Below are 12,435 nucleotides of genomic sequence, written 5' to 3'. Positions count from 1 at the left end.
AGATGATGGATAGATCCAGATGTGAGGAGAGGTTGAGTGTGAAATGAACAGCGGCGGAGCGAGGAAAGAAGCAGGAGATTGGGGGAGGGAGGGTGAGAGGGAGTGAAACAAACACTAGTGGGATGGATTGGGGGGGGGGGGGCTCTGTTTGGCTTGTACGTGCACCTTAACACATGCAGCATTCATTTTTTTGGACACTTTCTTTAGTGATGGAAGTTCATCATTTGCAAAATTCATCAATAGACCCGCTCCGTCTCTTATTTAGGGTATTGAAGGTAAAGAGAAGAAACAAAAAAAGGTCACAAAATGATTGGCGCTCTTCAGCGCAGTATAATACGTACTTGGAATCAACTGTTAGCGTTCGTCTGGAAAGTTCACAGTAGAGAAATGCTGACATCTAGTGGACGTTACCGCAAATGACAAAAAAATACTTAACACGTCTTTGAGTTACGTTAAATCCAAACACATGAATAATACAACTTTTCTCTCAAATGTATGTCTTTATTTATTTAGAGTTTATTGAACAGGTCAGTCGAATAAAAGAATGCCCGATGACAATCTGGAGCAAAAATAAACCCACACCCCATCAGGGAGTCATAACACGAGGTATACATAAACGTATTTTCAGAGGAGTTGCATGATTCGTCCAAAAGTAAGGAAACATTTTCTCGTTATCATTATAAGAGGTATTATCGAGCCTGAAACAGTTCAACCTCGTGTTGTTATCACTGTTGATGAATGTAACCGATCGGTCATTGGTGTTCACTTGAACTCGGATCTTCTTCATGTTCTCTGGCAGAGGAAAGGATGTTGGGATGTTCACACGACGAGAACTTTGGTCTCTCCCATTTGTGATTATTCTCTCCTCAACATTCACCATTGGCAAACCGCTTGCTTCCATGGGTTTTGGCAGAAAAGGACCCCCCCACTCACGGACCGATATCCGGTCTGTGATGTATTCCATCTCATCGAGCCCTGATTGCAACACCGCCGTGTCAGAGACGTCTTGTTTTACAAACATTTTGTATTTTTCATGACGACATGCAAAAAGCCATGCTTTCATGGTCTTTGGCTGACAAGGATCCCCCAACAGCATCCCCACTGTCCAGTTTGTGTTGTCTCCCACCTCAACATCCCACACGTGGTTTCCCGAAGCCAAAGCACAACCGAGCACACCCTTCCACTTGAACTGCTCAGGATTCTTTGGGCGCGGCTGGTCTGTTCCAAATTTCACAATGGTCAGGGTCGGAGAGAGACTGAGGGTTGGATGGGCTGTGTTGGGGTCCAGAATGACGGGACAGTAGGGGACCATTTCCTTCATTTTTTCCCACACGCTGTACTTTAGGTTGCCTACGTGTTTGGCTTCTTCCAGGGGAAATCCCCTTGGGAGCCGCTCAGACTCGTCGGACAGCTCCTGCATTCTGGTCCTCAAAGTCTGGAAGTTATTTATGAAGGAAAGGTTGTCAGACATCAGCTCTGACATCTCCTTTGTGGTTCTGATTATGTCTGAGAGAGCGGCCATCTCTGTGCTGAGAGCCTTAATTTTTGTCTCCATCATCTGAGTCTTGATCTTCTCTTCCTCCTTCACAGCAGACAACCTGGCCTCCTCCTCAACCTGCAGGAAGCGCCGAAGCTGCTCGAAATCCTTCTTAATCTTGTTTTCCACCCGCTCCCTCTGGACCTTGATGTACACGGAATATTCATTGGAGTTGTCCCTTATCTCATTAGATTCTTTCAGTCTTTTCTTTGCAGCCTGAAGGACTTCTTGGAGTTTCTCTTTCTTATCTTTTGCAACTTCATCAATGGGGCGGAACTTGTGGTTGGTGTGGATTTCTGAATCTCTGCAGATGAGGCACACAAGCTCCTGGTGGTCCAAACAGAAGAGTTTGAGTTTCTCCTTGTGCAAGCGGCAGATGTCCTCCGACTTCGTTGAGATTTGTGAAAAGGTGTTGCACACGTTCCTTAGAGCCAAGTTCGAAGGGAGATCCAACGTTCCGCACGGTTTCCTACAGACTGGGCACGTCCGACTGACTTTGTGTTCCCACCACTTCTCCACACATGTACGACAGATGCTGTGACTACACGGCAGTAAGACGGGATCCTTAAAGATGTCCAAACAGGACGGACATTGGAGATCCTCCTCAACTTGGTGAGCCATCATTTAACAAGCCTTCAACGAGCACTACCAGATCCCCAAGAACAGGTTCTCTTTTTATTTTGCCCCGACCTCAGAAAAAAAACACACGCCTACCTCAAACCCATCAAACTAACTTACCCAGATGACAAAACTCGCGAAACAAAAGCAATAAACTGGAAAGCACGCACCCTTAAAATAGCTTGATGATGTACCATACAATGTTTTTGTTTTTTTTACAGACCTAACAAACCCGGTTATTTTTTGGGGAAAACAACCTCATGTTGTGGCAGACAGCCAACTTTCCGGGTCGGTCTAATCATACAAAGGCCTCAAACGCAGTCCTCAGCGACAAGTTTAAAGAAAGATTCAACCATGTAAACCTTTTTAACCTTTACACCTCGGAGGCGCTGACCCTGAACGATGTCCGCCATCTCCTGGGTAAAATTGGTATTACATCTTTCAATGGTCCTAGCAACAATAAACGTTTTAATTTTCAGAAGTTAATCGGGACAGCCCCGAGTTCGGCCCGCTGGCCACCAGTATAACATTGATAAACTATCCAGAATAATGATAAACCCATATTTACATTTATATTCAATATTTTTCTAACACTGATACACAGGAAAATATGTCAAATAATATTATTTAGTTACATTTAACCAATTGCGAAAAGACATTTCATTTAAATAGTCTTTTCTTGAGAATAATACAAATATTTAAAATTGAGAATCGCAACTTTGATTCCAAACGTTTCACTTTCGTGACGCAATAATCCCGCGACAATCGGTACCATCTTGTCGCAGGCCAAATGCGTCACAATTACCCGTATCGTGTACGGGATTGTTTGCATCTCCGCAGTACGCTTTTCCAAGAGCCAGCGGGGACAAAACAGTGGGTCGAGGTAAGGGCTGGAATTTTTCAGCATTTTGTCAGACGTTTTGAGAGTTGTTGACGAAACTGTATCATGTGGATAACGAAAGGTCTGCGAACCAAGCGCCAGGTTAGAATTGGTGCAGTGGCGACCTCCGGGCTACTAAACGGGCTAACCTCCGTTAGCTTGAAGAGCCGCTAACGATGCTTTGCACTCTTGAAACTACAAATCTGAAGAATCGCTCCATACGCGTTTAATATAATGTACAGCCATTAGATTAGCGCGTGGATATTGTTGATCCTTTTTTTTCGCCACCTGAAAATTGCAACGAACACAAAAAGCTATTTCATCTTTGCTCTTCCGGATGACTTTTAATGTTGTTGTTGGTGCACCTGTCTGTCAATGTTTATTCTTCTAAATATGCATAACCCTCACCCTAATAGTGTACTTTCTATACTACGTGCAATAATTGCACGCGCAATTTACATGTGCGCTCTTGTCGTAAAAATATGCACACACGAGACTGTACAAGAGTGGTGCACATTTGTATTTGTTACGGACTGTCCGTAAAATTAAGCTGAAAATAAGGCAGTCCGTATATTTAATGCGTTTTGCGTTCTTGGCTGTGACTTGCGTTTTAGGGCTGAATCCAACACGTGCTCTTGTTTGGTGATTGACATGTTATTGTTTTGTGTCTGTGCTTTTTTTTTTTTTTTAACATCACCAGTGGGTTTTTATTCTCGTTAAAATGCCCAATACAACACACAATAGTTTCTGCCTTTACAAAAGTCAACTTCGAATAGTTTTTAATTAGTGTTTTGTTTTACCGCAACGTCCAACATACTGTCTTCCGGTCACATGACTCAAACGAAAGTTAACCTTCTTTAAAGAAACGAAATCGAAACTAAATTTCCCTCGTGGCTTGTTTTTCTTTTTTGTTTTTTGTTTTTACTTTGTCCTCTTTCACGATTTAGCCGCTAAAATCAGTTGAATGATTAACTAGTGCGTTTTTAACTTGCCTTTCTATTTTTTTGTCTTCATTTTTTGCTTCTTAAACCTGTCGGAAGGTGGAAGAAATCTTATAAAACCTTTGCTGGGATTTGCGTGTTATTTATCACTTTTGTCGCCACGTCGTTTTTATACTCTTCATCGCAGCCACCTCCAATAACAAGGTGAGGATCATGTGAATTACAAAAAATCATTTGGGAAAAAACCGCATTTGCATCAAATAGAAATATTTTGCTTTTATTTCGCTACTCGTTTGAATTCCAATCGTGGTTTTAAGACTCTGATATATTCCACTCCCACTAGCACAGTGGAACTAACGGTTATTATATATTCTCAACTTGTAATAGACCCATTTGATTTGAATTTGATTTTGAAACACTAAAGAATGCACTGACAATTATATATTGCAATTATATTTCTATTTATTTTTTTGCAAAAGATAAATATATGCCTGTCACTATTCTATTCTCTGTCTTCAAGTGCATTTCTGCCCAAGACTTAGTCCAACCAGATAAAGTGACGTTTTAAGTTTGCAAAACAAACAGTGGAGGGGGTTCTAAAAATCCTCAATCCTAAAAGTTTGACTGTCATTGCCAGCGTCATTCCCGTTTGTCCTCGGGCTTTTGTCAGCCCTAATTATTGTGATGTCGTCCATTAGCTGGACAGCATTCAGATCTGCTCACATCGATGTGACGGGCTGCTGACTGAAAGAAACCTGACTCAGTATTTGGTGTTTTGTCACTGGCTAAAGTCAAAATAGTCAAACAGAGTTGCGGCTGAAACGGAGTGCCGGCACCTAACTAACGCTCTTTCTGAAACTTTTTTTATAGTCTGGTGACAGACTGTGTCACATCTTTTTTTTAAATTCACACTCATCCAAAACATTGCAAGGCTCAAAATAAAAAGGAATAGTCACAAGAAGATCTAAATTATTCACCACCCTCCTTTTACCTAGGGATTGAATTTCCCTGCGACCGGGCCCGGGGACAGTATGTCACCTTTGTTGACTGACAAGGTTATAATTCTCTCGGAGCGTACAACGGCAGGCGCGGTATTGATTTCCATCGTCTATTCCCCGCCGCCATGGTACTGATATCGTTTTTAGATCGCCGAGTAGGAATTTCTGCTGTGGAGGGAAAAAAAAAAAAAAAAAAAGCTCCCTGATGCGGTATTGATATTGTACATTTTCTGCACATTATTCAGAGACACTTGATCACGCCAGGTTGAAAGGTCTTAACAGGATATCGCTTCTTCTTGGATTTCCCTACGCCCTTCTGCTATCTAATTTTGTTTTTGTTTGTCATCCAGGGGTACTCACTCCTGCGACCTTCGAGGTTCGCTTTCCGGTCGGTGTGCTTCGGGCCCCATCTTACTCGACCCCTCGCGCTATGAGCAGAGGTAGAGGCGGGCTCGACAACGAACACTATTACCGACACCCGCCGCCTTATCGCCAAGCGAGGCAACCTTCGGAAAGGCCCGGCCCATCCGCTTCCTTCCCGGGAAGCGGCCCGCACTTCCAACAGCCGTATTGCTACGACCGACCTGTCCGTGGCGTAGCATCCTCTCCGTTTGCCTCGCCCGTACCAAGCGTGACTAAGAAGCCTCCCAATCCTAACACACCCTCGCAGAGTTATACCCCCCACCCTGTCCTCAATTCTTTTCAGTACCTACAAGTCCAGTTTCTGAGAGGACACAGCGCCGAGGCACCCCAGTTCAAAGTCAATCCGCAAAAACCCGGCGGCTTCGATAATTCCTCGTACCCGCAGCAGCCAGGTTACAGTGGATATCCAAAACCACAGTGGGGTCGAGGTTATCACAGCCAGACCCCCAATCTCGCCGGAGAGCCAAAGCAGGCTCAGAGTCAATACGGCGGGGAATGGCACTTCGATGCTAACGCCCTCTGCGATAGTTTTCAGAGCGTGTCCCTCTACAAAAAACCAACGGTCATCACGTTCACTCCAGAAATTCGGGAGCGGGTGCACAAGGCTTTAAATCCAACCAAAAGTGTCTCTGCTAGATTTTTAGCCAAAACACTACATCTTCCCAAAAAGGTGGTCAACCAGGCTCTGTACTCATTGTTGGAGTCACACAAAGTCTCCAAGGTAGGCCTCGCCCCTCCAAAGTGGACTTTATACTTCAATCCCGCCAGGGACGGGCAACCTCAAAAATCTCTTTTGGGGAAACCCCAACAAGTCAAGTTAGAGACGACGACAGAAAAAGAAGAAGATTCCGACGCCGATTCAAAGTTTTCCAGCTCTTCTTCTGAGTCGTCGCTTTCAGAAGACTCATTTGGACAAAGTCGCCGAGCTCAAATTTCCACAATGCCTGATCAGAAGGAGGAGATTTTGCAGCACCTGTTGAACTTAGGGCCGGTAACCGCTCTGGTGCTCTCCAAAAACATGAGCTTGAAGACTTCCAAGCAGGTCAATTCCACCCTGTACGCCCTGGAGAAGCTCGGCGACGTGGTGAAGAACGGCCACGTCAAACCGCCCACCTGGGAGCTCTCGGCCCATCGCAAAGAGAGGATGAGGAGGACCCTGCAAGCCGCGCAGAGCCAGCACATGATCAAGGTAGAAGATCAGGTCAAGGATCTCCTGCTGCCTGAGGCCATACCAGAACTTGAGCCGCTGCCGTTTGATGAACCTTGGTTGCCTAAGACTGAAGTGGTACGTCCCCCCCTTTTTTTTTTTTTTTTAAACCTTTGATTTGTTTGCAGCTAATTTAATTCGCTTGTGCCCGTAGCTGTCTCCCACCACGGTTCAACCTCCGACTTTAAACGCAAGTCAGGAGGAAATGACCGTGGAAGGACAGTGGGCCTCGGATGATATCCCCGAATATCTAAACGCCATTCGCAAACAGACCGACTTGGAGAGAGCGGCCGCCGACAACCCGGTGGGAACCGTCGCCGTGTCGCTGGCCGCCCCGCCGGCGCAGAACCTTTGGGCCAAGTTGCAAGAGGTCCGTCTGAAGAACCCCGTGAGCGGCCTAATGGAGTACGCCCAATATCTGGGACACAATTGTGAGTTCATACTCCTGGATCAGTCGGGACCATCCCATGACCCCAGGTTAGTCCACCTGGAACTCAACAAAAAAAAATTGTTCTTGCTGCACAATTGATCGCTTGCGCTCCGCCTACCAGATTCCGCATGCAGGTGCTGCTGAACGGGAGATTGTTTCCCATCGTGGAAGCCTCGGCGAAGAAGGTCGCCAAGAAAGACGCCGCCGCCGCCACTTTGCTGATCCTTTTCGGCGAGATGCAAGGAGGCGCGAGTAGCGGGAACGAAGGAAGTACCGCCGGGATGGACCAAACGGTGAACGCTCTCTCCGACTCTCATGTAAGTTGGGACTCGGGTTTTGGATAATGACCACCAAATAATTAACTGGTTTTTTTTCTGCCAGGGCACCATTGAGGGCTCCGGAGGGGTTTTTGGAGGAGGCACGGTGGAAGTGATGGGCATGCCCGAGGGACCTCGCCAGCCGCTGTCACGCTCTCTCCTCGGCGGGAAGAACCCCGTGTCCGTTCTGATGGAGTACAGCCAGCGTAGCGGGAATCCCATCGAATTCATCATCACCGGACAAGTTGGCCCGCCGCATGATCCGAGGTTTGGTCATGTGACACTCGCAACCTGAGATATGATTGGTTGCTACTCGTTGAGCACATGTAGCAAAAATGCCATTTTTTTTTTCTGAAGGATTAAATGTACATGAGAAATTATCCAATTAATTAGGAACAGTTTGGACTGCTGGAATTGTCTAAATAAGTGCACTATCCCTTTAAGTGCTCACCCCCACCCCCTCTGTATTTGAAGTTGGGTCTTCCCCCCCAAGGAAACACAGTCGTGTGTCAGCTGAGTGGTTTCTACTTTTGCACAGTCAGCTGAGCAGGACACACAGCGAGCTTGTGTTTTCGGAATTTGCCTCAAGCCATTTGTTCTTCTGCACCAGCGGATGCCCTCGTTGCAACAATTACACACCATCGTTGTGGATTTGATCCAATTTCAAATGGCATTCCCAGTTCAAAGGCTAAACTCTCGCGTCTGGCCTTCAGGTTCATGTACAAAGTAAAGGTCGGCGAGAACCTGTTTGCGGAGGCCTCGGCTCCGAGCAAGAAGGCAGCGCGCCAGCTGGCAGCCGAGGAGGCCGTGAAAGAATTGATGGCCGACGGCAGGCTGCAGCTTAACAAGGTGAGGAGCGGCAAGAGGAGGAAACTCCTGGAAGTTTGATGGTCTTGCTTGACTTGTTTGTTCTGTAAAGTTTTCTCCTTGTCTCCTCGCCATCCCGCCGCAGCCCCAGCTGCCCCTGGGCTCTTCCAGCGACAGCGACAGCTGCGGGACCTGCCCCTCTCTGCCGCCCCTGACGGCCGACGAGTTGCGAGCGGCCCACGAGGCCGGCGTGGGCGATCTCATCAACCACTTGAACAATAACGCCGTGTCGGGTCTTCTGGAGTACGCCCGGGCCAGAGGATTTGCGGCTGAGATTCGGCTGGTGGGCCAGTCGGGGTCCGCGCACGAGCCAAAGTAAGCGCGGAGAATATCATTTTTTATAACATATTTAAAAAAAAAAAAAAAAAAGCAAGTCTTGATTCCGTTTCCTGGCTTTCAGGTTCACCTATCAGGCCAAGTTGGGTGGACGCTGGTTCCCGCCAGTCTGCGCTTCCAACAAGAAGCAAGGCAAGCAGGAAGCGGCCGACGCCGCGCTGCGCGTTTTGATTGGAGAGGCGGAGAGGGCAGCCCGTACCGGAGAACTCATCCCCGCCGAGGTACAAAAAGCAGACTTACATTTTTGAAGGGTCAAAGGAAAAAAAAAAACAAATTTCTTACGGTCCCGTAACTCTGGTTTTCTAGCTTCCCGTGAGCGGCAGCACGTTGCACGACCAGATCGCCATGTTAAGCCACCAGCGCTTCAACGCCCTGACCACCCGCATCCAGCACAGCCTGCTGGGACGCAAAATTCTGGCCACCATCGTCATGAGGCGAGGGGAAGGCCTGGGAACCGTCGTCAGCCTTGGCACGGGTGTGTGACGTTTTTTTTTAAATTTTATTTATAAATTGCTTTTGACTCACTCATCTGTGACATTGTTTCTGGGTTGTTCGTTTCAGGCAATCGCTGCGTTAAAGGGGAGGAGCTAAGCCTCAAAGGAGACACTGTGAATGATGGCCATGCTGAAATTATCTCCAGAAGGGGATTTGTTAGGTACAAATTGATTTTTTTTTTTAATCGTTTTATTTTTACATGAATGCCAAATTTGTCTCCCTTTGTTAGATTTCTGTACAGTGAGTTGCTGAAGCACTTTGAAGGTGGCGACAGCATATTCGAAGCGGCGGCGGATCAGAAACTGCAGATCAAATCCGACATCACCTTTCACCTCTACATTAGGTTGGATGACGTTTCCCGCCTTCCTCCCTCCCTCGCCGCCTGCCGCACGGGCACTTTTTCACATTCCGACCGACCGCTCTCTCATTTGAAGCACGGCGCCATGCGGCGATGGCGCTCTGTTCGACAAGTCGTGCAGCGAAACGGGGGAAGAGGTGGGCTGTCACCAGCCGCTCTTTGAGAACGCCAAGCAAGGCAAGCTGCGCACCAAGGTGGAAAACGGTGAGAACACACAAAGATGATTTTTACGGCGCACTTTTGAGGCCCGCCCCCCGTGTGACCTTTTCGGGGTCTGTTACAAGGCGAGGGAACCATCCCGGTCGAGTCCAGCGCTATCGTGCCCACCTGGGATGGCATCCAGCATGGGGAGAGGCTGCGCACCATGAGTTGCAGTGATAAAATCCTGCGCTGGAACGTGTTGGGCCTACAGGGGGCGCTGCTCACTCACTTTCTGCATCCCATCTACCTGAAGTCCATCACACTTGGTAAGCCATTGTCTTTTTATCATTTAAATATTTGTATCAACATTTTTTTTTTTTTTTATCTGAGCTGTTTTTTGTTTTGGTTTTTTATTTTTTATTTTATCTGAGCTGTTTTTTATGTTTGTTTGGGTTTTTTTTTTTTTTTTTCTCCGTACAGGCTATTTGTACAGCCACGGTCACCTGACTCGTGCCGTGTGTTGTCGGCTGGCCAGAGATGGCGACGCGTTCGGCCAAAGTCTCCCCCCTCCCTTCCAGCTAAACCACCCCGAGGTGAGAACACTGTCATAAATCACTCTGTGTTCTTTTCACTAATCAAAGCCAGCCCTCCAGCCGTTTTTCTTTATCAATGAAACAAGCGTATTGATTCTCCGGCACCAAACAAGTGAGTCACTCTCACTGCGAGGTGAAATGTGACGACGTTTGCACTAATTATCTTGGTTGTGGTGTATCGTGTGACTGAATTAGCTATTTGATACTAAGCAGTACTTTGACGCCTCCACAGGTGGGTCGAGTCAGCGTGTACGACTCGACGCGTCACACGGGCAAAACCAAGGAGTCCAGCGTGAACTGGAGCCTTCCGGACCACACGAGTGTGGAGGTTCTGGATGGGACCAAAGGCAAACTCGACGGGTATGTCCGCTAACTCGTTTTTTTTTTTTTTTTTTTATGCTAATAGCTTTCCAAAGCAGTGGAATCGCTAAAGATGAACGCCCTAAACATTTTTGTCACCCCAAAAAAAAAAGTGTTCATCACATTGGGAATTATGATTTGCTTTCAATCACGCTTCAAGTGTCCTCCAAATTTGGTTCCAACAGGAGCAAGCTGGGCGTGTCCCGCGTGTCCAAATCCAACCTGTTCTGTCTGTTCCGCACACTGTGCCAGCGCTGCGAGCGCCCCGACCTCCTCGCCATGCACTCGTACTCTCAGGCCAAGCTGGCGGCCAGCTCCTTCCAGCTGGCCAAGCACCGCTTCTTCCAAGCGCTCGGCGACCACGGCTACGGCGCCTGGATCGGAAAACCGCTGGAGGAGAAGAGCTTCGAGGCCCGGGAGGAGGCGGCTAACGCGCCGGCCGCGTTCGGCGCTGCTCGGAACGGCGGCGCCATGGAATACAACCAGGCGGAGGCGTAGGGTGGGGTGGCTGGAAAAATCGAGAGGGGAGGGGGGGGGGGCAAAAAAAAAAGGACAATCAAAGCTTAGCCACTGGCCGCCCCATGTGTCATCTGATGGAAGCGTCGCTACCGGCTAATAACGGACCGATGAGAAAGGACAGACTGAATTGAAGGGAAGATGAGATGAGAAGCCTGAAGGAGGACTGGCTGTGGAAATGGCAAGAGAAGGACGGAGCAAAACAAAGCAGCTACGGAAGGCAGATTCTTTGTTTTTACACGCGCCATTTTGTTGAGCCCCACTGGTCGGTTCCCGTGTCTGAAAATCACGTGACCCGCCGGTGGCTTCCTTCTCTCATCAGGACCAAAGGTGAAGTCGAAAAAAAAAAACCCTCAAGAAGCGGTCAGCTTTACTTAGCATTTCTTTTTTTTTCTTTTTCGAGTGGACAAAAAGGCGCCGCTCGTGATTTAAACCAGCAATGAAAACATCCCTCTGTAACGTGGTCGCCGTGGTTACTGTTAGCACAACAGAGTATCGTGCACCGATCCTATGCTTTTATATTTACACACATGAGAAAAAAAGATGTCATGGCCGCCAGGCTGCACACGTGTTGCACTTTCGCGAGGTCACATTTCTTTTACTTTGTCCCGTGTCCGTTTTTAGTCATTTGCTGTCGACTAAAATTATTATTATTTTTTTAAATGTAAATGATGTCCAATCATAAGTAGCTCAAATGTGTGACAAATTGTCCCTACCGTAGTAAAAGAAGAGAGTCCAAGTTTCAATGCACACCACCGGAAAGTAAGTTTGACTTTTTATTGCGTCTTCTTCCCCTGTGCCCACTTTGACGCCTGTGGAAAAGATCTTAAAAATCCAACCCGTATTTCTTTTTTTAGGAATTGATTGAAAGCTTAGGTTAGAATTGAAAAAGTTCATTCCTTGGTGAGTCGTTTCCAAAAGGTTCCAACTTTCTAATTGGTGCCCTCTTAAAATCTTTTAGAAGAGGATTTTTATTTTCTAATTAATGTTTTAAAAAAAAAAAAAAAAGGCTCTCTCGATGCCTGTTTGCAATTTATTGTAGACACTCAAACGTTTATGTTGGTTTAATCTTGTGTTTTTTTGGTTGATATTCTTTTTTTTTTTTTTTTTTACAAATGAAGATATGTTCCCAAAAAATAAATTAATCATATTCCATCCCATTTTGTTTGGAGGTTTCCTCTCATCCAAAATTCATATAGCATCTGCTGTTTAGCCCTGAGGTCAGACGAGAGGGGCTTTCTTTACCTCTGGGCTGAATTATGAGAGGAACGCTCGATGTAACCTTCAGGGATTGCCCGTCTTTGCCGCAAATCTAGGCGCTACGCCGAAAACACCACCGAAGGCTTTTGATGCTTCTATCTCCACGAGGGAGCCGGGCTAAAAATGGCATCGCCCGGGATGAAACCGTGAGCAGCTCG

General features: G+C 47.0%; 2 protein-coding genes across 4 annotated transcripts; one reads left to right on the top strand and one right to left on the bottom strand.

The window, feature by feature from the left end:
• Positions 1–505: 505 nt before the first annotated feature.
• LOC147051751 (E3 ubiquitin-protein ligase TRIM35-like) lies at positions 506–2,174 on the bottom strand. The gene has a single exon (XM_085918329.1). It carries the CDS (start codon positions 2,159–2,161, stop codon positions 587–589), a length of 1,575 nt encoding a protein of 524 aa, XP_085774455.1. The 5' UTR covers positions 2,162–2,174; the 3' UTR covers positions 506–586.
• Positions 2,175–2,955: 781 nt separating this feature from the next.
• adar (adenosine deaminase RNA specific) lies at positions 2,956–12,172 on the top strand. 3 transcript variants are annotated; one of them, XM_085918925.1, is made up of 16 exons: positions 2,956–3,038; positions 5,325–6,682; positions 6,876–7,081; positions 7,156–7,351; positions 7,416–7,618; positions 8,065–8,200; positions 8,304–8,533; positions 8,619–8,775; positions 8,861–9,029; positions 9,116–9,209; positions 9,279–9,392; positions 9,484–9,611; positions 9,692–9,874; positions 10,029–10,141; positions 10,374–10,501; positions 10,687–12,172. In XM_085918925.1, exons 2-16 carry the CDS (start codon positions 5,405–5,407, stop codon positions 10,997–10,999), a joined length of 3,648 nt encoding a protein of 1,215 aa, XP_085775051.1. In that variant the 5' UTR covers positions 2,956–3,038; positions 5,325–5,404; the 3' UTR covers positions 11,000–12,172. The 3 variants fall into 3 exon arrangements, with proteins under 3 accessions (XP_085775051.1, XP_085775049.1, XP_085775050.1); XM_085918923.1 differs by having other exon boundaries at positions 6,759–7,081; XM_085918924.1 differs by lacking the exon at positions 2,956–3,038 and adding an exon at positions 3,849–4,180 and having other exon boundaries at positions 6,759–7,081.
• The last annotated feature ends 263 nt before the right edge of the window (positions 12,173–12,435 follow it).

This window comes from Syngnathus leptorhynchus, chromosome 8, assembly GCF_054491065.1.
Source record: "Syngnathus leptorhynchus isolate UIUO chromosome 8, UIUO_Slep, whole genome shotgun sequence".
NCBI lineage: Eukaryota > Metazoa > Chordata > Actinopteri > Syngnathiformes > Syngnathidae > Syngnathus > Syngnathus leptorhynchus.
Note: the sequence above shows the minus strand (reverse complement) of the source record. Positions and strands in the feature narration are given on the sequence as shown.